The sequence below is a fragment of the Lolium perenne genome, chromosome 3, assembly GCF_019359855.2.
Source record: "Lolium perenne isolate Kyuss_39 chromosome 3, Kyuss_2.0, whole genome shotgun sequence".
NCBI classification, from domain to species: Eukaryota; Viridiplantae; Streptophyta; class Magnoliopsida; order Poales; family Poaceae; genus Lolium; species Lolium perenne.
In genome coordinates, this window is record NC_067246.2 from 44,889,552 (window position 1) to 44,915,419 (window position 25,868).

The window sequence follows — 25,868 nt, forward strand, 5'->3', positions numbered from 1 at the left end:
TCAACGCCCAGGATCTTATTTTTCCACGAAGCTTCCAGAAGTCCGAAAGGGAAACGAAGTGGGGCGACGAGGCGCCCACACAACAGGTAGGCGCGTCCTAGCGTGTAGGGCCCTCGTGGCGCCCCCTGACCTACCCTTCCGCCTACTTAAGCCTTCGTCGATAATAGTTCCAGTACCGAGAGCCACGATACGAAAAACCTTCCAGAGACGCCGCCGCCGCCAATCCCATCTCGGGGGATTCAGGAGATCGCCTCCGGCACCCTACCGGAGAGGGGAATCATCTCCCGGAGGACTCTTCATCGCCATGATCGCCTCCGGATTGATGTGTGAGTAGTTCACCCCTGGACTATGGGTCCATAGCAGTAGCTAGATGGTTGTCTTCTCCTCATGTGCTATCATTGTTGGATCTTGTGAGCTGCCTAACATGATCAAGATCATCTATCTGTAATGCTACATGTTGCGTTTGTTGGGATCCGATGAATATGGAATACTATGTTATGTTGATTATCAATCTATTATCTATGTGTTGTTTATGATCTTGCATGCTCTCCGTTGCTAGTAGAGGCTCTGGCCAAGTTGATACTTATAACTCCAAGAGGGAGTATTTATGCTCGATAGTGAGTTCATGCCTCCATTAAATGCAGGACGTGTGAGAAAGTTCTAAGGTTGTGGATGTGCTGTTGCTACTAGGGATAAAACATCAATGCTATGTCTAAGGATGTATTTGTTGATTACATTACGCACCATACTTAATGCAATTGTCTGTTGTTTGCAACTTAATACTGGAAGGGGTTCGGATGATAACCTGAAGGTGGACTTTTTAGGCATAGATGCATGCTGGATAGCGGTCTATGTACTTTGTCGTAATGCCCAATTGAATTCCACACTACTCATCATGATATGTATGTGCATTGTCATGCCCTCTCTATTTGTCAATTGCCCAACTGTAATTTGTTCACCCAACATGCTAATTCTTATCGGAGAGACACCACTAGTGAACTGTGGACCCCGGTCCATTCTTTTACATCGAATACAATCTGCTGCAATACTTGTTCTTACTGTTCTTTGCAAACATCATCTTCCACACTATACATCTAATCCTTTGTTACAGCAAGCCGGTGAGATTGACAACCTCACTCTTAAGTTGGGGCAAAGTACTTGGATTGTGTTGTGCAGGTTCCACGTTGGCGCCGGAATCCCTGGTGTTGCGCCGCACTACACTCCGCCATCAACAACCTTCAACGTGCTTCTTGACTCCTACTGGTTCGATAAACCTTGGTTTCTTACTGAGGGAAAATTGCTGCTGTATGCATCACACCTTCCACTTTGGGTTCCCAACGGGCGTGTGCTTTACGCGTCAACAAGCTAATTTCTGGCGCCGTTGCCGGGGAGATCAAGACACGCTACAAGGGGAGTCTCCCACTTCCAATCTCTTTACTTTGTTTTTGTCTTGCTTTACTTTATTTTATTTACTGCTTTGTTTGCTTTCTTATATCAAAATACAAAAAAATTAGTTGCTAGCTTTACTTTATTTACTATCTTGTTTGCGTTCTCCATATTAAAAACACAAAAAAATTAGTTACTTGCATTTACTTTATCTAGTTTGCCTTATTTACTATTGCTAAAATGAATACTCCTGAAAATACTAAGTTGTGTGACTTCACTAGCACAAATAATAATGATTTCTTATGCACACCTATTGCTCCACCTGCTACTACAGCAGAATTCTTTGAAATTAAACCTGCTTTACTGAATCTTGTTATGAGAGAGCAATTTTCTGGTGTTAGTTACGATGATGTCTTTGCCCATCTTAATAATTTTGTTGAACTATGTGAGATGCAAAAGTATAAGGATGTAGATGGTGACATTATAAAATTAAAATTGTTCCCTTTCTCCTTAAGAGGAAGAGCTAAAGATTGGTTGCTATCTTTGCCTAAGAATAGTATTGATTCATGGACTAAATGTAAGGATGCTTTCATTGGTAGATATTATCCTCCTGCTAAAATTATATCTTTGAGAAGTAGCATAATGAATTTTAAGCAATTGGATAACGAGCATGTTGCTCAAGCATGGGAAAGAATGAAATCTTTGGTTAAAAATTGCCCTACCCATGGACTGACTACTTGGATGATCATCCAAACCTTTTATGCAAGATTGAATTTTTCTTCACGGAACCTATTGGATTCAGCTGCTGGCGGTACTTTTATGTCCATCACTCTAGGCGCCGCAACAAAGCTTCTTGATGATATGATGATTAATTACTCTGAATGGCACACGGAAAGGGCTCCACAAGGTACGAAGGTAAATTCTGTTGAAGAAACCTCCTCCTTGAGTGATAAGATTGATGCTATAATGTCTATGCTTGTGAATGGTAGATGTAATGTTGATCCTAATAATGTTCCGTTAGCTTCATTGGTTGCCCAAGAAGAACATGTTGATGTGAACTTCATTAAAAATAATAATTTCAACAACAGTGCTTATCGGAATAATTCTAGTAACAACTATAGGCCATATCCTTCTCATAATAGTAATGGTTATGGTAATTCTTACGGTAGATCTGTTTTGCCTAATGAGGAAAAGATGCTAGAAGTTGAAAGAGCTACTAAGAGCTTTATGCAATCACAATATGAGCAAAATCAATTGTTCACTAAAACTATGAATGAGCAATCTGCCTTGTTGAAAAATATAGGGAATCAACTTGAAAATCTGAATATGGAAGTTTCTGGTTTGCAAACTAAACTTTCAAATGCTGAAAATCGAATCTCATACTTGTCTCAGTCACAATCTTCTTTAATTAATAAAATGGCTGCTAAACCTAAGGATAATGATAATAAAATTGCTACTACATCAAACGTCATCCAAGTTCGAATTAATGAGAATATTAGATTGATGGCTGAATTGCGTGCTAGGTGGGAAAAAGAAGAAACTGTTAAAGAGAATAATGTAGCTAAAGTTTGGACTATTACGACCACTAGCAATGATAATGCTTTACATGTTGCTACACCTCCTACTATCAATGGTAAAATAATTGGTGTTGGCAATGTTTCTACTCCTAATGCAAAGCGAGCAAAACTGCCTGAAACTGCTAAAACTGCTGAAACTGCGTGTGATAAAACTGCTGAAATTTTTCAAAATATTGGGGACAATGATCCCATTGCTTTAGATCATAATGGTTTAGATTTTGATGATTGTCACATCTCTGAAGTTATAAAGTTCTTACAAAAACTTGCTAAAAGTCCTAATGCTAGTGCTATAAATTTGGCCTTTACAAAACATATTACAAATGCTCTCATAAAAGCTAGAGAAGAGAAACTAAAACTTGAAACTTCTATTTCTAGAAAGTTAGAGGATGGTTGGAAGCCCATCATTAAGATGAAGGTCAATGATTTTGATTGTAATGCTTTATGTGATCTTGGTGCAAGTATTTCCGTTATGCCTAAGAAAATCTATAATATGCTTGACTTGCCACCATTGAAAAATTGTTATTTGGATGTTAATCTTGCTGATAATTCTACAAAGAAACCTTTGGGGAGGATTGATAATGTTCGCATTACTGTTAACAATAACCTTGTCCCCGTTGATTTTGTTGTCTTGGATATTGAATGCAATGCATCTTGTCCCATTATATTGGGAAGACCTTTTCTTCGAACTGTTGGTGCTACTATTGATATGAAGGAAGGTAATATTAAATATCAATTTCCTCTCAAGAAAGGTATGGAACACTTCCCTAGAAAGAGAATGAAGTTACCTTTTGATTCTATTATTAGAAAAAACTATGATTTTGATGCTTCATCTCTTGATAATACTTGATACACACTTTCTGCGCCTAGCTGAAAGGCGTTAAAGAAAAGCGCTTATGGGAGACAACCCATGATTTTACTACAGCACTTTTGTTTTATATTTGAGTCTTGGAAGTTGTTACTACTGTAGCAACCTCTCCTTATCTTTATTTTATTGCATTGTTGTGCCAAGTAAAGTCTTTGATGATAAAGTTGATACTAGATTTGGATTACTGCGCAGAAACAGTTTTCTTGCTGTCACGAAATTGAGTCACTACGTCTGTAGGTAACTCAGAAAACTATGCCAATTTATGTGCGTGATCCTCAGATATGTACGCAACTTTCATTAGTTTTGAGTTTTCTCATTTGAGCAAGTCTGGTGCCCCAGAAAAATTCGTCTTTACGGACTGTTCTGTTTGACAGATTCTGCCTTTTATTTCGCATTGCCTGTTTTGCTATGCTTGATGGATTTCTTTGTTCCATTGACTTTCAGTAGCTTTGTGCAATGTCCAGAAGTGTTAAGAATGATTATGTCACCTCTGAATATGTGAATTTTTGATTATGCACTAACCCTCTAATGAGTTTGTTTCGAGTTTGGTCTGGAGGAAGTTTTCAAGGATCAAGAGAGGAGGATGATACAATATGATCAAGGAGAGTGAAAGCTCTAAGCTTGGGGATGCCCCCGTGGTTCATCCCTGCATATTTCAAGAAGACTCAAGCATCTAAGCTTGGGGATGCACAAGGCATCCCCTTCTTCATCGACAACATTATCAGGTTCCTCTAGTGAAACTATATTTTTATTCGGCCACATCTTATGTGCTTTACTTGGAGCGTCTTTATGTTTTATTTTTATTTTGTTTGAATAAAATTGGATCCTAGCATTCATTGTGTGGGAGAGAGACACGCTCCGCTGTTGCTTATGAACACATGTGTTCTTTGCTTTATCCTTAATGTTCATGGTGAAGGTTGAAACTGCTTCGTTCATTGTTATATGGTTGGAAACAGAAAATGCTACATGTGGTAATTAGTACAATGTCTTGAATAATTTGATACTTGGCAAATGTTGTGCTCATGTTTAAGCTCTTGCATCATATAAATTGCACCTATTAGTGAAGAAATACTGTAGAGCTTGTTAAAATTTGGTTTGCATAATTGGTCTCTCTAAGTCTAGATATTTTCTGGTGAGGGTTTGAACAACAAGGAAGACAGTGTAGAGTCTTATAATGCTTGCAATATGTTCTTATGTGAGTTTTGCTGTACCGGTTCATACTTGTGTTTGCTTCAAACAACCTTGCTAGCCTAAACCTTATATTGAGAGGGATTACTTCTCGTGCATCCAAAATCCTTGAGCTAAAAACTATGCCATTTGTGTCCACCATACCTACCTACTACATGGTATTTCTCTGCCATTCCAAAGTAAATTGCTTGAGTGCTACCTTTAAAATTCCATTCTTTGTCTTTGCAATATATAGCTCATGGGACAAATAGCTTAAAAACTATTGTGGTATTGAATATATACTTATGTGTTCTATCTCTTAATAAGTTGCTTGTTGAGCGATAACCATGTTCCTGGGGACGCCATCAACTATTTCTTTGTTGAATATCATGTGAGTTGCTATGCATGTTCGTCTTATCTGAAGTAAGGGTGATTTATCATGATCAAATGGTTTGAGTATGCATATTGTTAGAGAAGAACATTGAGCCGCTAACTAAAGTCATGATCCATGGTGGAAGTTTCAGTTTGGACAACAAACCTCAATCTTTTATGAGAATATTATCTGTTATTGAATGCTTATGCATTAAAGAGGAGTCCATTATCTGTTGTCTATGTTGTCCCGGTATGGATGTGTAAGTTGAGAATAATCAAAAGCGAGAAATCCAATGCGAGCTTTCTCCTTAGACCTTTGTACAGGCGGCATAGAGGTACCCCTTTGTGACACTTGGTTAAAACATATGTTATGCAATGATAATCCATGTAAATCCAAGCTAATTAGGACGAGGTGCGGGCACTATTGGTAATCTATGCATGAGGCTTGCAACTTATAGGATATATTATACATAACACATATGCTTTATTACTACCGTTGACAAAATTGTTCTTGTTTTCAAAATAAAAGCTCTAGGACAAATATAGCAATCCATGCTTCCCTCTGCGAAGGGCCATTCTTTTACTTTTATGTTGAGTCAGTTTACCTACTTCTTTCTATCTTAGAAGCAAACACTTGTGTCAACTGTGTGCATTGATTCTTACATGTTTACCTATTGCACTTGTTATATTGCTTTATGTTGACAACTATCCATGAGATATACATGTTACAAGTTGAAAGCAACTGCTGAAACTTATATCTTCCTTTGTGTTGTTTCAATGCTTTTACTTTGAATCTATTGCTTTATGAGTTAACTCTTATGCAAGACTTATTGATGCTTGTCTTGAAAGTACTATTCATGAAAAGTCTTTGCTATATGATTCAGTTGTTTACTCATTATCTTTACCATTGCTTCGAATCGCTGCATTCATTACATATGCTTACAATAGTATTGATCAAGATTATGATAGCATGTCACTTCAGAAATTATCTTTGTTATCGTTTACCTACTCGAGGACGAGTAGGAACTAAGCTTGGGGATGCTTGATACGTCTCAAACGTATCTATAATTTCTTATGTTCCATGCTACTTTATTGATGATACTCACATGTTTTATACATACTTTATGTCATATTTATGCATTTTCCGGCACTAACCTATTGACGAGATGTCGAAGAGCCAGTTGCTGTTTTCTGCTGTTTTTGGTTTCAGAAATCCTAGTAAGAAAATATTCTCGGAATTGGACGAAATCAACGCCCAGGATTTTATTTTTCCACGAAGCTTCCAGAAGTCCGAAAGGGAGACGAAGTGGGGCGACGAGGCACCCACACAACAGGGCGGCGCGGCCAGGGCTTGGGCCGCGCGGCCCTAGCGTGTGCCTGACCTACCCTTCCGCCTACTTAAGCCTTCGTCGATAATAGTTCCAGTACCGAGAGCCACGATACGAAAAACCTTCCAGAGACGCCGCCACTGCCAATCCCATCTCGGGGGATTCAGGAGATCGCCTCCGGCAGCCTGCCGTAGAGGGGAATCATCTCCCGGAGGACTCTTCATCGCCACGATCGCCTCCGGATTGATGTGTGAGTAGTTCACCCCTGGACTATGGGTCCATAGCAGTAGCTAGATGGTTGTCTTCTCCTCATGTGCTATCATTGTTGGATCTTGTGAGCTGCCTAACATGATCAAGATCATCTATCTGTAATGCTACATGTTGCGTTTGTTGGGATCCGATGAATATGGAATACTATGTTATGTTGATTATCAATCTATTATCTATTTGTTGTTTATGATCTTGCATGCTCTCCGTTGCTAGTAGAGGCTCTGGCCAAGTTGATACTTGTAACTCCAAGAGGGAGTATTTATGCTCGATAGTGGGTTCATGCCTCCATTAAATCTGGGACAGTGACAGAAAGTTCTAAGGTTGTGGATGTGATGTTGCTACTAGGGATAAAACATCAATGCTATGTCTAAGGATGTATTTGTTGATTACATTACGCACCATACTTAATGCAATTGTCTGTTGTTTGCAACTTAATACTGGAAGGGGTTCGGATGATAACCTGAAGGTGGACTTTTTAGGCATAGATGCATGCTGGATAGCGGTCTATGTACTTTGTCGTAATGCCCAATTGAATTCCACACTACTCATCATAATATGTATGTGCATTGTCATGCCCTCTCTATTTGTCAATTGCCCAACTATAATTTGTTCACCAAACATGCTAATTCTTATCGAAGAGACACCACTAGTGAACTGTGGACCCCGGTCCATTCTTTTACATCGAATACAATCTACTGCAATACTTGTTCTTACTGTTCTTTGCAAACATCATCTTCCACACTATACATCTAATCCTTTGTCACAGCAAGCCGGTGAGATTGACAACCTCACTGTTAAGTTGGGGCAAAGTACTTGGATTGTGTTGTGCAGGTTCCACGTTGGCACCGAAATCCCTGGTGTTGCGCCGCACTACACTCCGCCATCAACAACCTTCAACGTGCTTCTTGACTCCTACTGGTTCGATAAACCTTGGTTTCTTACTGAGGGAAACTTGCTGCTGTACGCATCACACCTTCCACTTGGGGTTCCCAACGGGCGTGTGCTTTACGCGTCAACATTCGGCCTCTCCAACGCACCGGCGACCTTCCAGGCCCTGATGAACGACGTGCTCAGCCCCTACTTACGCCGCTTTGTGCTTGTTTTCTTTGATGATATTTTGATCTACAGCGCATCCTGGGCGGAGCACCTGCTGCACGTGGCCATCATCTTCAACGAGCTTCGAGCGCATTTTCTTCATCTCAAGCGCACGAAGTGCTCGTTTGGCACGACCTCCGTCGCGTACTTGGGCCACGTCATCTCCACCGATGGTGTCACGATGGACGCGGACAAGGTCGCTGCCGTCGCCGCCTGGCCGACGCCCCAGTCGCCGCGAGCTCTTCGCGGATTTTTGGGCCTCGCAGGATACTACCGGCGATACATCCAGGACTTCGGCCTCATCGCCGCGCCCCTCACGCGTCTGCTTCGCCGCGACGCCTTCTCCTGGGACGAGGAGGCGGCCACGGCCTTCGCCGCCCTGCAGCGGGCACTCACGATGGGTCCCGTTCTTCAGATGCCGGACTTCGACGAGCCGTTCATGTTGGACTGCGACGCCTCCGGCATTGGCTTCGGCGCCGTCCTTCACCAGGGCGAGGGTCCACTCGCCTTCTTCAGTCGCCCCTTCGCCGCGCGCCACCACAAGCTCGCCGCATATGAGCGCGAGTGATCGGGCTGGTCGGGCGGTGCGCCAGCAGCGGGCGTATCTTTGGGGCCGGACATTCCATGTGCGCACGGACCACTACAGCCTGAAGTTCTTGCTGGATCAACGCCTCTCCACCGTGCCGCAACACCAGTGGATCAGCAAGCTCTTCGGCTTCGACTTCACCGTCGAGTACCGCCCCGGCCGCCTCAACACAGTCGCCGACGCCCTGCCCCGCCGAGACGTTGACGACACTACGGACGCGCCCACAGTCGGTGCAGCCCTCTGCATCCACTCCGGGCCATCTTTCGCCTTCATCGACGAGGTTCGCCGAGCTACGGCCACGGCTGCGGATGCGTGATACGTCTCCGACGTATCGATAATTTCTTATGTTCCATGCTTGTTTTATGACAATACCTACATGTTTTGTTCACACTTTATGTCATTATTATGCATTTTCCGGAACTAACCTATTGACGAGATGCCGAAGTGCCAGTTCCTGTTTTCTGCTGTTTTTGGTTTCAGAAATCCTAGTAAAGAAATATTCTCGGAATTGGACGAAATCAACGCCCAGCATTTTATAATTCCACGAAGCTTCCAGAACACCCGAGAGTCACCAGAGGAGGGCCACAGGGGGCCCACACATGGTGGCGGCGGGGCCCAGGGGGGCGCCGCCCTAGTGTCTGGTGGCCCCAGACCCCTTCTGACGCCGCCTCTTCGCCTATTTAAAGGTCCCTGAACTAAATCTTCGATACGAATAAGCCACGGTACGAGAAACCTTCCAGAGCCGCCGCCATCGCGAAGCCAAGATGCGGGGACGGAGTCTCTCGTTTCGCACGCCGCCGGGACGGGGAAGTGCCCCCGGAAGGCATCTCCATCGACACCACCGCCATGTTCATCAACGCTGCTGTCTCCCATGAGGAGGGAGTAGTTCTCCATCGAGGCTAAGGGCTGTACCGGTAGCTATGTGGTTAATCTCTCTCCTATGTACTTCAATACAATGATCTCATGAGCTGCCTTACATGATTGAGATTCATATGAGTTTTGTATCACTATTCATCTATGTGCTACTCTAGTGATGTTATTAAAATATTCTATTCCTCCTCCATGATGTAATGGTGACAGTGTGTGCATCATGTAGTACTTGGCGTAGTTTATGATTGTGATCTCTTGTAGATTATGAAGTTAACTATTACTATGATGGTATTGATGTGATCTATTCCTCCTTTCATAGTGTGATGGTGACAGTGTGCATGCTATGTTAGTACTTGGTATAGTTGTGTTGATCTATCATGCACTCTAAGGTTAATTAAATATGAATATCGAATGTTGTGGAGCTTGTTAACTCCGGTATTGAGGTGCTCTTGTAGCCCTACACAATTAGTGGTGTTCATCATCCAACAAGAGAGTGTAGAGTGGTTTTATTATGTGATCAATGTTAAGAGTGTCCACTAGTGAAAGTATGATCCCTAGGCCTTGTTTCCAAATACTGCAATCATCGCTTGTTTACTGTTCTACTGCATCTGTACTTCGTGCAATATCTCCCACATCAACTGCACGCCAGCAAGCACTTTTCTGGTGCCGTTACTACTGCTCATATACATTCATACCACCTGTATTTCACTATCTCTTCGCCGAACTAGTGCACCTATACATCTGACAAGTGTATTAGGTGTGTTGGGGACACAAGAGACTTCTTGTATTGTGGTTGCACGGTTGCTTGAGAGGGATATATTTGACCTCTTCCTCCCTGAGTTCGATAAACCTTGGGTGATCCACTTAAGGGAAACTTGCTGCTGTTCTACAAACCTCTGCTCTTGGAGGCCCAACACTGTCTACAAGAATAGAAGCGAGCGTAGACATCAATGCGCAGCAGCTGCGCCAGCGCCTGGCCGACGGCGAACTGGCCGCGCCATGGCGCCTGGACGAGGGAATACTCCTCCATGGACGCCGCATCTTCGTGCCGGATCATGGAGACCTGCGCCACCCAGCCTTGTCCTTGGCGCATTCTGCAGGTCACGTGGGCGTCCAGAAGACCGTGCACCGTCTCCGCGCTGATTTTTACATTCCAGGGGATGGCGCCCTGGTGCGAGACTGGGTGCGGGCGTGTGTTACATGCCAGCGGAAAAAGACAGAGACGCTCCGTCCGGCGGGCTTGCTGCAGCCGCTGGACGTGCCGTCCCAGGTGTGGGCGGACATCTCCATGGACTTCATCGAGGGGCTGCCGAAGGTTGGCGGCAAGTCCGTCATTCTCACGGTGGTTGACCGCTTCTCCAAGTACGCGCACTTCATCGCCCTCGGCCATCCCTATACGGCGGCGTCCGTGGCACGCGCCTTCTTCGACGGCATCGTTCGTCTCCACGGGTTTCCGTCCTCCATCGTCAGTGACCGTGATCCTGTGTTCACGGGTCACGTCTGGAGGGACCTCTTTGGGTTGGCGGGCGTGAAGCTCCGCATGAGCACGGCGTTTCATCCTCAGACGGACGGCCAGTCCGAGGTCGTCAACAAGATCATCGCCATGTACATGCGCTGCATCACCGGGGATCGTCCACGAGATTGGGTGGACTGGCTCGCGTGGGCCGAGTACTGCTACAACACGTCCTACCACTCCGCGCTGCACGCTACTCCCTTTGAGGTGTTCTACGGGAGGCCACCACCGGCGATGCTTCCCTATGCGTCTGGCACGGCCCGTACTGAGACGGCGGATGACCTGCTGCGTACCCGCGACGAGATACTGGCTGAGGCGCGCCAACGACTTCTTCAGGCTCAGCAGCTGGCCAGGAGGTACTATGATGCACACCATCGCGAGGCGGAGTTTGCGGTGGGCGACTGGGTCTGGCTACGCCTTCTTCACCGGACGACCCAGTCCTTGGACCCGCGCTCCAGGCGCAAGTTGGGACCTCGTTATGCCGGTCCTTTCCGTGTGCTGGAGCGCATCGGCAAGCTCGCCTACCGCCTTGAGTTGCCTGCGGGCTCGCGCCTCCACGACGTCTTCAACGTCGGCCTCCTGAAGGCCTACCGGGGCGACCCTCCTTATGCACCACCAGCTCTTCCACCTACTTTGGATGGGCGTCTCGAGCCTGCCCCGGCGAGTGTGGCTCACGTGTTGAAGGCCCAGCAACGCCGTGGTGTTTGTCACGTCTTGGTGCATTGGACAGGCTTGCCAGAGGACGAGGCGACTTGGGAGAAGCTTGAAGATCTCTGCCAGCAGTTTCCAGAAGTTCAGCTCGAGGACGAGCTGTTTTAGAAGGCGGGGAGGAAGCCCACTAGTGGCTAGTTGTGGGCTTAGCCCAAGTAAATTAGGGGCTTAGCCCAAGTAAATTAGGGTTTAGAGGAGGCCGTCCTCCTATATAAACACTTGTACCCCTTCGAGATTAAGCAGACAATATTCAGTATCATTACTGCCTCGTCTCCTGAAGGGAGACGGGAGACCCCTGCGCCCCGCCACACCAACCCTAGCCGCCGCCTCCTTCCTCCGCGACGGCGCCCAGCCGCCGGCGCCGAGCTCTCCAACTTCTCCGCCCTCACTTCCACCCTTACAATCTCCGCCCTAGACCCGGTAGAACCCTAGTCCCTACCACCCCGTGAATCCAAGATGTACTGGTCCATGTTTAGGGTTTTCCATACCATATCTCAAATCAAGCATCATATCTGGCCTATTATCCAGCTTGCAGATATATGGAACCTTAACCTTGTTAAAGTCATTATTATTCTGGCACTTCTTTCATAGTTTAGGGTCAATTTGAACTGAAAGGACTTCACCATAAAGTGTACCCGCCGAGACAATACAACTATCAATTAGATATATGTACCCTCCTTCATATATTAAATGGATGTAGTACTCGGTTTTCATCAAATTGAATATTTTTATGTAAAATTGCAGTTATTGATAAATTCTATTCGCTCTTCCCTACTGGAATGCAATGATTAGTTAAGCACATATAATTTTCACCAGCTTCTATTGAGGTCATTTCACACTGAACTATATACTGATAAATTAGAAAACAACTTATCAAACTGTATAAAATAATTTGTATACAATATTATTAGGCAGAGCTCATTGCCTGTTGTATTTCGCTATCGGAACGGTTGTTTGGGAAGTATATTGGGGTTGCTTGGCTCGAAGTTGTTGCTTTGCAAAGGCAATCACTATTATCCGTTGACATAACTTGTTCTGATGTTACTTATAGTGGGTTAACACGCAAAGCTTACTGTGACCGAATCTCGAAGCATGGCCTTAATTCACCTTGCTTTGGAAGTAAAGTGCAGGAGATCATGCACATGAATTGCATCACAACATCAATCCCCACACAAAATCCTAAATATACATTGCTATTTAAACCATGAGCTATAGGCGAAATACCTTTCACTTGATGAAGGACACAACAATTTGCTTCTTATCTCCCAAATCACTCCGGCCTTTATATCTGTAGTAGCAAATCAAATGTGAGAAAATGTGATATCATAAATGTCACTGGTCTGCAAAATTGGACATGCATTCATTTAAAATAATGTAAAAAAAAACATTTACATTAGTGCATCACGTATACCTCTTTTCTTTTCAAACTGACTAAAGTTCCCACTTTGATAATTTTCTGACAAGTATGTTCGTAAGTTTATATGAACTCGACTTCTATGTTTCATGCAATCGGCATATTCAATCCTATCATTCTATCAAAAAAGGACGGGCGCAGCAAGGCGCGCCATTATGGTCTAGTACAAAGAGTATAGACCGTCGTCATCCAAACCGACCTCCGACACTTCACCAACTAAATGAGATAGAAGCTAACCATCTGATGCGGCAATCGCTTCCTCCTCATCTGGATAGGTGGTATTCAACACGGACGGAGCTTTAGGAATAACCATAAGACAGTCAAATTCCATACACCTGAAGACACTAGTTGAAACATCTGTCTCTTTATTATTACTACCCAACCTAGCACCGACATTATTGAGCTTCGACAAAACGGATGGAGATGAAAAAGAAAGAAAAGACTTGGATGAAATTTTCGTACCATGCGAGTCCAAATTATGAGCCGCCTTGCGACGCATAGCTTTCTACATCGAATCCTCGTCTGTCGCCGAAGCACCGTCCGCAGCCACACCATGTCGTCCACTTCAGCGAATAGGAGTGAACCCATCCACGAAGGATGACAAGTCGAATGAGGCGTGCAAGGCGAGACAAGCTCCGAATCTCGAAGCATACCCGACAGCGAAGAGTGGACACGGGTCAGTGATGTCGCAGTAGCAACCGACCCATCAACCACCATTGTGTGCATCGAAGAAGTTGTCGATGGAGACGAAGTCGTTGCCGTGCCGAAAACCGTCGCAGCAATGGCCGAAGTAGACGTGATGGCAACCACCGTCATAGCTACACCAAGCCGAGCATCAGCTTTCTTCGTTCCACAGCACTGGCATAACACGCAAGGATAATTTACAAAGAGGACCCCGGAGAAATAGCGAAGTAACAAAATATTTCTCAACTTTTACAAGAAAGACCTACACTAAAATTGTAAAACTCAATCGAGTCATGTCTTCTATACCGCAGGTAAGGGAAGATCTCCAGTCACATCCACAATGGTCGACACCACGGACTACACCACTTGGATCGATTGCCATCAGTGTGGAATGCCACACTTAGACCAAAGATCCTCCGCATCGGCAAACTGGCATGGAGGAAGAAGATTTGCGGTGCTAGCTGATGGCTCCCAAATACAGGAGATCAATTGTAGTACTTTTTAATAAGAAAGGTTGTCCAACCCACGAGAAGCTGAAGGTATTGGTTAGCAGAAACGACAAGAAAACAGTAATAGTAAAGTAACGGTTTTGGTGTTTTTGGACATAAAATTCGCGATAAATATAAAGTGCATAAAGTAAATAGAAAATAAGTAAGAGGCTAGCCGCGCCGCCACCCCGCCGGAGCCGCACAGACCTCGCTCCATGGTTGAGCGCCGTCGCCTCCTGCGCAGAAGCGCCGCCCCTGCCAACGCGCCGGCCCGCACCGCCACCGTCAAGCGAGAGGGAGAGGAGGCCCCGCCGCCGATGGCGCCCCCGGAGCTTTGCCCGGTGACGCCCTCTGGCGACGGCGAGGGAGGGGCTTTGCCGGCGACGCCCTCTGGTACTAGAGTAAAGGGAGTGAAAATGCAAGTTTCGTCGGCTCCAGCAACAATAGGTATTGCATTCTGGAATTAGTTCATGAAATTGCAGAGCTTAGAGCAGGGCACGTTACTGTTCAGTGTTTGTCATTCAGCAGTCCAAGACTTCAGAGAGTAAAAGCAGAGGCTCACTTCGCATCCTAGAGCCAGCAAAAAGAAGAAGGTGGCATGGATCTTACCTCCATAGGTGTCGCCGCACCGTGGAGGCGATGGACGGGGGAGTCCCGGAGGGGCAAGAGGACCCGTCTGCGGCGGCGCGTGGGGGGCGATGGTGTTGGGGAGAGGCGTGGACCGGCGAGAGGCGCCGCAGTTTGGCCGGAGTTTCATGGCCGGTGGAAGGTGAGAGATGTCTGGTGCGCTTAGCTGGAGATTCGTCGCCGGTGCAAGGGGAGAGGTCACCGGTGCTCTCTCGTGGGCCTCGCAACGTAAGCCAGATTAGCCCACGCGTCAGCCAAAATAGCCCTTCCATCTCCTCCCATGTATTCTCAAAAAAAAAAAAAAAAAAAAAAACTCCCGTTGCGCCGGCTGCGGCCCCGTCCTCGATCCAGTTGTGCCACGCCTCCCGCTCGACTGCGTCGACCTGGACCGCCGGCGGCGCCTCCGAGCTCTTCGCCGAGCGCCCGCCCGCCATCCGGTGACGATGGCTCGCGCATCGTGGACGGGGCTGCAGGGCCAATGGGCAGGAGGCGGATCTTGGATCCCCAAACCCCCGGCGCGTGGTAATGTGCTCCTCGTCGGGCGCGTTGATTTCTAGCACGAGGCAGAGCGAGCGGGATGTCTGACCAAGTAGGGCGAGTATATAAAGATGTGGCGGCGACAGTGTGTCGTGCGCAAGCACAGGCCAGCTCGACCAGCCGTCGTACCCATGGCGGACGTGCTCAACCGCCTGTTCGCCTTCAAGATCTCCACCCGGACTGAGACCATGTACTGCGCAACACCTCAGCCGCTGGACCAGCTCAGCGCCGGCGATGCTATGCGGCCGTCAGCGGGTTCCACCATTGCGGCTACCTCCGCCGCCTGTTGATTGGCAGCGCAATGCTAGATCGACATTTTCATCGGCCTCGTCAACAGTTCTGCAAATAGTCGTCATGTTGAGGTACCCATGTTCCAGCTTCTAGTTAGTTTGCTCAGTAGCTTTGTCCATATCAAGATTTGAAGCTTATGATGTCTAGCCAAACGACCGCTCAATATAACCTACGGTGTACTAGTAATAAATCGTTAAATAATATCCGAGCTAGGGTTATCTCCTGCCATGTCTCCATTCTCAAATTATTTTATGTCAATTTGCAATGTCGAATTTGTGCGTTTTTAGGACTAGACTATACAAACCAGCAAGGCATTTATATGGTATAAATCTTACACATCAACGTCAAAAAATAAAAATTCTAAGACCATCCTGATACAATTTCAGGTACCAGGAACAACGAATTTGAGTGGGGATACATTTTGATATCAATCGCCCTGTTGGCACCATGTAATGAAGTCCAGAACTCATGTCAGTTGGCGGACTGTATTTTGAAGCCAGGAATTCGGGGAGGACAACTGCGTTGCACAATTACTTGAATGAGGATAAATCACTGCAACAACATAATAAGGTAACCATCATATCATGCGGAATTTTACTTTAAAATGTATCGAATCTGGTATGCTGCAAACATTTGAAGTTTTACATGCTGGTTACTGAAAGTCTGAAATACACACGTGAGGATAGCTCTCAGTTATTCCACTGAATCATGGTAGTGTGTTCTCCATGTTTTACTGCACATGATTAGTTTCAGATGACACAAAAGGCTTTGGTGGCATCTGTAGATTCTGCAACCTCCCTGTTAACATATTTACCACGTTTGTCATTGACGGCCGATTCTTTGGGTTCCACTGGATGCACCACAGTGCCACAGTGGCCAGCTGTCTCATCTTTACTTTCTCTTCCTCTGCCAGTTCCCTTGAAAATACCAAGTCCTGCCCAGCGGTTACTTTCTCATAGATCCACTCCGGGAGGTAAACCTTATTCTGGCTGTCAATATCTTGGTCTGAGTTCCTCCTTCCACTCACCATTTCCAACACTAGCATACCAAAGCTATATACATCTGACTTGTAGGATACACCCCCAAAGTTACGAGAATATAGCTCTGGTGCAATGTATCCCATAGTACCTCTTGCTGCAGTTAAGGTGACTATACTTTGATCCCTGGCGCACAGTTTTGCAAGGCCAAAGTCTGAGATTTTCGGAGTAAAGTTGTAGTCCAGCAAGATGTTGTGTGGCTTGATGTCAAAGTGAAGGATGCGCTGGTTGCATCCTTGGTGTAGGTACTCCATTCCTCTGGCGATGCCTAATGCAATGTCTAGCATTTTCTGAGGTACTAGTAGATCTTGGAAAACATGAGAATCACGTGAGAATATGTATTTCTCCAGTGACTCATTAGGCATGAATTCGTAGAGAAGAGCCCGTCTCGTCCCTTCAGAGCAAAAGCCCACGAGGCGGACAATATTGGCGTGGTGGATTAGTCCGATGGTTGCAACTTCATTGATGAATACTTCTCCCTCTCCTGTAGAGTACTCCAGCACCTTAACTGCCACAGGCACTCCATTTGGTAACTCACCTTTGTATACGCTTCCAAATCCTCCCTGTCCTACTTTTACCTTAAACCGTCTGGTTATCTTTTTAACTTCAGAGAAGGTGTATCTCATGGGTTTTGAGGTGCCATATGTTTTGAGAAACATTTCAACCTTCAAATGTATCTCTTTGTTATAATTTGTCTTCAGTGAAAGATACACTGCAGTGGCCACTATCAAGAGAAGAACAATTAATGTGGCCACTGATGATGTTGCTGGATAAACAGAGAACATGATATTAGCAAATTGCACAACACAGGATTTGTGCATGGTCATTTATCCAGCCCGCGGAGCACAAGCAGGTCATGATTTGTGTGTGCAACCATTTGGAAGTAGTTGCACGAGATTTATACGACTAGTGCATTTGGAGTAAGACATCATGTTGATGCGAAGGCGCTTCAGGTTGGTATCTTTTTTTAGATGGTTGATTCATGTATCGACGTTATGTGACCCTTGAGATGTAATCTCTTGGAAACAAACTTCAATAATGGCTTTTTTTTAGTGTTCACCGGTGTTCAATAATAATTAAATAAAAGGCTATATTCATCAATTGATGCAGAGGCCCCTTTTCGGAAGAAATGAAATTAGCATATTGTATTAACATTGGGAACAATTACCTACTGATTGTAATGTGGATAAGACCAGCATGTAGTATCCATATTACGGAAATAAATGAAATCTGGTGTTTCAAACTATATTTTCGGCTCTGCTTGTTATTGTCTTTCTTTTGTCTGAATCGTTATGGTGGCCACATGCTGACTGAGTTTGTAATAAACGTTGGTTGTGTGTGCATCTGCAGATGTTGGGAGATGATTTCTTCCATTTTCTAAAAAAAGCAATTTGTGAGTATTGGGAAGCTTCGTTTCCTATATTTTTCTACATTTATTATTCTTTTGAAATAGATAGAAATATATGGTCTGTGGTAATACCTGCAATGACTTTGATGCGTGAACCTGCAAATAGAAAAAAAAGTGAGATTTGGTTGTTGATTTAGGAAGAAAAAAAGTAACTGTACTTTTTTAAAAAGCTTGGTAGTTGCTCAAACGTTTTATAGGTTAAAAATCTTTCAGACTGCAACATATTGAATTGTAGCATTGGCAAATTCTTGTAAAAAAACTTCAAGGTGCAATTAAATTTAAACTACTTCACAAAATAAAAGGGGATGCCACGATCATATTGTGCTAATGGCCAGTTAGAAACTATACCATGTGGCATGCAGAATGTCTTATTCCTTTGCGAGCTGAATGCACACCGTCCCCCCTTGTGTTCACAGTCATAGCACTGCCATTGATCTTCCCATCCCAGTGTCATCTCTGCTGATTCGAGGATTCTTTCTACACTTGTATTGAGCGTAGCTGACCAGTCTTGCCTCGAATAGGGTAACCGGACTAGGTCGCCTGAGACGACCTCACAGCTCAATGGAAGATCTGTCATAAGTAGATAAGTCGGCAATAAATACGATAAGTGAGTTGTGTTGCTAAGGCAGGAGATTGGCCCAGCAGCTCCAATGCTTGGTGTTATCTCTCGCAAGCAGCATACAAGCATCACGTGCCTCTCGTCATATATGCCACAAAGGACCTGGTTTGACTGCTCTGCATAGGCGTATTGAATTGGAATGGTTTGGGAGATGAGTTTCTGGAGTGGACAGGGAGACAAGGCTGGAGGCGGGATGAGTTCAATGACAAGACGACTGTAATATATGTGGGTTACTTTGCATGGGCCAAGAAGTGGGTGAACTAGGATGGTGTCTTCGCCGGAGCATGCTAACTCCATGCAGAGCCTGCCACATGATATATTGCTGGCCTCGAGCCGGAAAGGAAACCTAATCTCTGGGCCATGTTTGCTGCACTTGGAGGGTGGACAGTACCTGAAGAAATCTTTATCGTCCCACGCCATGGCCAAGTTGGTTCTGTGGTTGATAAGAGAAAGTAGGAAGGCTGTGACAAGCAGTGTACACATCTTGCTGTGCTGTAACAGATATGGAGAGGAAGAGGAAGATACGAAGGCAAGCAAGGCGCTGCACGTATATAGAAGGAAAAGACGTTGCAAGTGGCAGTCAACTCAGTCTAGCTAGTAGCATATTACTATAATGGTCTAACAGCAGGTTGCCTTAATTGTGGTGTACAATTTCCAAATGTGCATGCACCCCCGCCGTGTTCTAGTCAACCAAGTGCGACTGAAGGCTCGCTAGCGTCCATGATTTAGTACTCGGTAGACCTAGTGCACTTAATTATTGCTACCTCATGGAAATGCGTACAGCCAGAAGCTGGGTCTTTTGAACTTGAGACATTTTCTTAGATTTCCTTATATCTGCCCTCCTTAATTATTGTGGTCAATTGTACGTGATGTAGTGATTTGAGTGTGACCCATGACTGGATACAATCAATAGTCAAATAGGGCACTGATTGGAAATTTCGGTACTGATAGCTATATGTGTACTAACCCTACTGTACTGTGATAGCTACCTCTTATAAGGCCTGTGTCGTCTCAATAGGTAGTAATCTTCTTCATAACAGCAAACCTACGATATCAACCTGCGAAGCTGTCATGGCGAACACTGGTGCATTTCATCGATCCATTGCCTTGCAAACCTTTATGGTCCTATTTGTGCTTTCAGTTTTTGCAGCAGACGTCGAGGGAGGAGATGGATGCCCATGTTTCTCCTGCGGTCATCTCCGGGATGTCCGGTCTCCTTTCCGCCGTCGAGATGATCCACCTGAGTGTGGCTCTCAGTCACACGAGCTGGTTTGCAGCGATAGTAAAGCTATAATTTTCATGAGCAATACAGCATACTATGTGGCTACCATCAACTACACCACTTCATCTTTCTGGGCTGTGAATGCCAACTTGGACATGAACAGCAGCTTCCCTCTTCCTTACTCCTCTCTCCCTTTTGGCGGAATAATCGATTCAGATGGCTATGTCGATTTCTCTGCTACTGCCGCTTGGGCATGCTTTGTTAATTGTTCCCGAGCAATAGTGAATAATAGTTGGTACAAACCTGTTGCTTGCCTGAGTGCCAAAAATGCACATGTTTATGTCTGGGTTGACATATTTCCGTGCGAAATCGTATATCTCCAACCTTTTTGTCGAAGCTTGAACATGATTCCCTTTGGTGCACGATCGGATTTTTTAGTCTCCAACCAAGAGCTACTGAATGCAAGTTATGTTGACATCATGGAATTCATAAGGATGGGATTTTCTGTTGAATTTCCTTTTCCTAGTCTTCGTAGAAATTCCTCGACGGCTGAGATTATCAACAAATGCGTGAACAACTCAACAAGGTGAGCCCATTTCCTCCCGAATTTGTTTTTTTATAATTGTATATATAAGAACCGTGCCCTTCTCATAAATCATTTTCTCTCAATTCTGGCTTGCAGCTACTTCAAAAAGCTTTTCTCTGATCCAACAGCAGTGCACTGGTTTCGTGCTATTTTTTTTACTGGGAATCAATTCATAAGCTGTTTATATGGTTACGATGAGCAGATACAAATATCAAGAGCTGGACGTTATGTTCGTGTAACGACTGCATATCTATCTTCCGATGCTGAAACCATAATATATCCTATATATGGCCTCAGGTTTCTTTTTGGTATGTGATATTTACCTACTTTTAACCATAACCTCCGCAGTCATACATACATTATGTGGTTGTCCAACTTATGCAAGCATGTCGGCTTGTTTGGGAAGTGCTCTGCAGATTTGTCCTCGCACCCTTGGCTGTATTAATCTTCCTTGCCCACAAGTACTGGAAAACAAGGATCACAATTGATGCGGTTGAAAAGTTCCTCTGGATGCAACAAATGATCGGCCCGGTGAGGTACGCCTACACAGACATCACTGCAATCACAGGCCATTTCAGAGATAAACTGGGCCAAGGGGGCTGTGGCTCCGTGTACAAGGGAGTGCTTCTCCCAGGCGATGTTCATGTTGCGGTGAAGATGCTAGACGGTAACTCCAATTGTAATGGAGAAGATTTCATTAGTGAGGTCTCCACAATCGGCAGGATCCACCATGTGAATGTAGTTCGTTTAGTGGGGTTCTGCTCTGAGGAAATGAGGAGGGCGCTAGTCTACGAGTACATGCCTGAAGGTTCTCTCGACAAGTACATTTTTTCTGCGGAGAAGATTTTCTCTTGGGACAAGCTCACTGAGATTGCATTGGGCATTGCCAGGGGGATCAACTACCTCCATCAAGGGTGTGAGATGCAAATCGTACACTTTGACATCAAGCCACACAACATTCTCCTTGATGGCAATTTCATCCCCAAAGTTGCTGATTTTGGTCTCGCCAAACTTTACCCAAAGAATAACAGTTTTGTGCCAGTGAGTGTTCTACGGGGAACTGTCGGGTATATAGCTCCTGAAATGATATCCCGAAGCTTTGGCGTCATATCGAGCAAATCTGATGTTTACAGCTTTGGGATGCTGCTGCTAGAGATGGCTGGAGGACGTAGGAACTCTGACCTGAATGCAGCCAACTCGAGTCAGGCATACTATCCGTCATGGGTGTATGACCAGCTAAAGAAGCAAGAAGTAGGAGAGGATGACATATCTACTGCAGCGGCTGAGATGCATGATGTGGAGAGGAAGTTGTGTATTGTTGGGCTTTGCTGCATCCAGATGAAGTCCCACGACCGGCCGATGATGAGCGATGTCATAGATATGCTTGAAGGTGGTGTTGACGGCTTGGAGGTGCCTCCAGGCCATTTTTCTGCGATGACGAGGACAGCGATATAGTAGATTCTTACCATTTCTTCTCGGAGCTTACTGCCATCTCCGAGGAGGAGGTGAGCGAAGACATACATACATGCAACTGATTTAATTATTCCGAGGAGGTGATCCACCTATTTAGCTTTTGAAAATTTGAAGCTATGGTTGTAGTTGCACGGAGTAAGAAATAATTCTCCATGTCTATATATAGATTACCTCTGATCTTTTATGCCGAAACTTTGTAATAGCTAGGCGCTAGATTATGGATGGGTGTTCATGGTAAACTGCTATATTGTAACTGGAAGGGCATATAGTACTAGGTGAATTAATATACTCCCTCCGTCCATTAATAGATGTCAATTGGTTCGTCTAAATTTAGAAGTATCTATACTTTAAATAGTATCTAGATACATTTGAATTTAGACAAACTTTTGACATCTAAAAATGGAAAGAGGTAGTATTATGAGATGAGATGGATAAAATATACTCCCTCTGGTCCATTAAAGTTGTCTAAAATTCATCAAATTTTAAATGTATCTACATAAACTTTCATGGCGGATTACTAAATTAGAAGTAATATCATATCTTCGGGCCCGCTCCTTGTGTTCTGTGGAGTAGCACTAAGGCATCAAGAAACGTGTTTCAACGTCTATTTTTTCTTTAATCTTATATTGAGCTCCTCCTGGTGTTTGTATTCTGCCGCTAGAGATTTTCTACAGTCCGTAATCATTTTTGTTGTAGAAGCATGCATAGCAAATAAAAACCGAGACTTGCTGCGGCCCAGTTCCGTCAGGAAAGGGTCATCGCCACCTCTGCTGCATATCAGTGGACAAGGAAGTCTGCAAGTGTGCCGAGTCTTGCCGGTATTTTGCTACAGGCAAGTATCAGTAAACACTGTACATCAGACGAGAGTTTGCGCAAAGTGTTTGTGGACTTTAGTGCACAAATACGGTCCTCATCGGGTAACCTGTTCCTTCTTGTCAGTGTTTGGTGTTGGGACTGAAGACAAGTCACCTGAATCTGACAACCCTATGGCTGACTGACTCTGTGCTTAATTTGCAGGTTAGGTATACCTAGTTGCCAAGTTTCCAGGTCGGTCGGGTCGACGAACGGGAACGGAGGTCGAGGATAACTGCTGCCAGAAAATATGGAATGATGATGATTTGATTCTGTCTAGTGTTTACCGTTTCTTGTTGAGACCTCCGTCATTTGGCTTAGACAAAAGGCTCATCCCAACAAGGTATCCGACTTGGCTCGTGGGCAAGGGAACAAAAAAAACGAGAAAGAAACAAAGTATACCCTAGGCACAGATATGCATCAATCATCACAGGGTTTCCAGGAACACCAAAACGAAAGATGAAACTAGTGCTGCACAACACCAAGTGCCTAGAAACAACTCAGCCAAATTCAACATGGTCTCTTGTATCAGAGCTCATCTCCTCTTTCAGTCTTTTTGGAGCAATGAGCATACACCACTGCAGCACGAAGTAAACTGATTTAAACCCATGATTGAAGTGGATATGCGAAATTTTTAGATTACATGTTTAGGCAATCTCTCGACAAACACTAGACAAAACAGGAAATGTGGGTGTTCAATTAGTGTGTTTTACCAGTTGTCTCATATTAATTGTATGCCAGTGATGCTGGGCAAAGAGGACAGAATACTTGGCATCAAATTCAATTACACCGTGGTATTGGTTATCATATAGAAGTGAATAGACCTGTTGTTTTCCAACTATCTGGCAAATTCTTTTAAAACAATTGCACGAACTACATTACAGTGCAAGTAAAACAGAATCCATCCCCTACTAGTCAAACACTCGAGAACTCGCGAACTGCACGCCAAGGTGCAGCGACATCAGGCATTCGCCCGGGCTGAATTCCGGCCGCTCTTGCATTGCCGCCGATTCCTGTTGGTGATGCTACATGCCATCGCTTCTCTTAGTTGACTGCTTGCTCACGCTGAATTGTCCCAGGTATCTCTGCAGCGGCATGCTCATCGAGCACTGGTGGTGGTGGGTACCTGATATCCCTCCAATGAACTGCTAGGATTGATGTAAGGAAGCGAACCCGTCAATGCAGGAGCAGGGCCTCTGGCGTGGGGTGTTCTTCAGGACGGCGGCAACAAGTAGACAACATCGATGTCACACAACGAGATGACACAGTCATGCAGCGCCATCAGATCAACCGCAATAAAAGTCATTGGAGGCGGGGCTTCGTAGGGAGGGGCAAGCGGCGGCAGTGCTCTGGTGGTAGGTTGACGGCGGTGATCTGGTGGTACGGAGTATGTTTTTTTTTAAAAGCTGATCCGGTGGTATGTTGATGGCGGGTACAAGACGAAGGTCTTTTTTACCTGAGGATCGACCGCTCGCAGATAGAAGTCCACATAACCCCTATTTATGATGGCTGTTTCAGATGATATGGCAGTAGGTTTGGGACAATCCAGATCAATGATGGCTGTTTCAGATGACATGGACAGCGGTTTTGTGTCAGCTAGGCGATTACGGTTAAGCCAGGGGGCAAGAAGCCCGTCGCCCCCTGCGCTGTCGCTGTCGCCGTTGCACGAAAAGCTCTTCGCGATTCGTCCCTGAGTAAGCGGGACTCAGAGAGCTTGCATCCTCCGCCCCGTCCCCGATTTAGAGAGATTGGAGCTCTTGCCCAATTCGTCCCCGACTGGATAGGAATCAGAGAGGTTGGAGCTCCTCGCCGATTCGTTTCTCATCGAGCAGATGCGCGCCCGCGCCAGGAGAGTCAGAGGTGGACAGAGGAAGGAAGGAGCAGTGCTAGCAACGGCGGGGTCTAGCGGCGCTTTTTTGTTTGCTGCTGGTTCCTGTCTGTTTCTAGTAATGCCCATCGCTAGCTCATCTAGCAAGATCTGGTACTCTAACTGAGCATCCAAGCATGAACTCCATCCGCTCTTTCCTGGGAAGGGAACAGACGACGAGAAATTAGGATCAATTCTTGGTTTTTTACATTGAGCAAGAAATAAATGCTACTCTAGAAAGGGTGGAGAAAAATGTCATGCTATTGTCTTTCTCACCTTGGCACGCTTCCCCTGAACTGTTGTTAGAGCATCTCCACCGAACCGACAGACCCCAAATTATCGCCGACAGGGGTGCCGGCACTGCATCCTCTATTTGGGGATGCTGTTCCCACACCGGCGCCCACCATACGGCGGCCGGCCAGTATGTTTTGAGCATAAATTTGGTGCCGGCGCTCCCAATCGAACCCCTTAACATAGGGATCCTTTCGGAAGTACCGGTGTGGATGCTTTCTCTCACTAGAATCCTAATAGAGCTATTGAGAGCTCTATTGGGAGCGCCGGTGGAGATACTCTTATACCCCCAAAGGACGAAGCCAGGAACACGAGCATGGACCTAACATTTGTTTTAAATTGCAAACTATGTACTGAACTTGTAATAACACCAAGTCATTAAGAGCATCTCTACCGGGGAGCCCCAAATCGTTGCCGGCAGCAATTTAGGGAGTCTAGAGAGAGAAACTGCTCACACCGGCGGTCCCAACAAAAATCAATGTCATCACGAGCCCAATAAAATCACCGACGAACTCCAACCGATCCCAAGGAAAGCTATCGAGGACGCTAGCAACAAAAGAAGCAAAACACCACCTAGGAAGATTCCCGCTGCCTCTCTCTCTCCCTCACCTACCACTCTCTCTTCTTTTTAATTCCCCAACTACCATTCAAACACTCTCTCTCTCCTCTGTCATGTCCTGCTGGCACATGCTATTGGTTGGACCGGTGTGGAGAGACTAATTTTTTTAGCCG

The 25,868-nt window shown here is 45.3% G+C and overlaps 1 protein-coding gene, 1 long non-coding RNA gene and 1 pseudogene across 3 annotated transcripts in view; 1 reads left to right on the top strand and 2 right to left on the bottom strand.

Moving 5' to 3' along the window:
• Window positions 1-13,076, bottom strand: part of LOC139837515 (uncharacterized) — a 101,825-nt gene extending 88,749 nt beyond the window's left edge. Inside the window, exon 1 of the long non-coding RNA XR_011754000.1 lies at window positions 12,965-13,076. This is a non-coding gene — a long non-coding RNA (uncharacterized lncRNA). The remainder of the gene's footprint in view (window positions 1-12,964) is intronic.
• Window positions 13,077-16,208: 3,132 nt separating this feature from the next.
• LOC139829774 (rust resistance kinase Lr10-like) lies at window positions 16,209-19,420 on the bottom strand. 2 transcript variants are annotated; one of them, XM_051367255.2, is made up of 4 exons: window positions 19,237-19,358; window positions 18,575-18,796; window positions 18,299-18,322; window positions 16,209-17,584 (listed from the first exon to the last, which is right to left on the bottom strand). In XM_051367255.2, exons 2-4 carry the CDS (start codon window positions 18,678-18,680, stop codon window positions 16,512-16,514), a joined length of 1,203 nt encoding a protein of 400 aa, XP_051223215.1. In that variant the 5' UTR covers window positions 18,681-18,796; window positions 19,237-19,358; the 3' UTR covers window positions 16,209-16,511. The 2 variants fall into 2 exon arrangements, with proteins under 2 accessions (XP_051223215.1, XP_051223211.1); XM_051367251.2 differs by having other exon boundaries at window positions 18,575-19,420.
• Window positions 19,421-19,762: 342 nt separating this feature from the next.
• LOC127341410 (LEAF RUST 10 DISEASE-RESISTANCE LOCUS RECEPTOR-LIKE PROTEIN KINASE-like 2.4) lies at window positions 19,763-22,436 on the top strand (annotated as a pseudogene).
• Window positions 22,437-25,868: the final 3,432 nt, after the last annotated feature.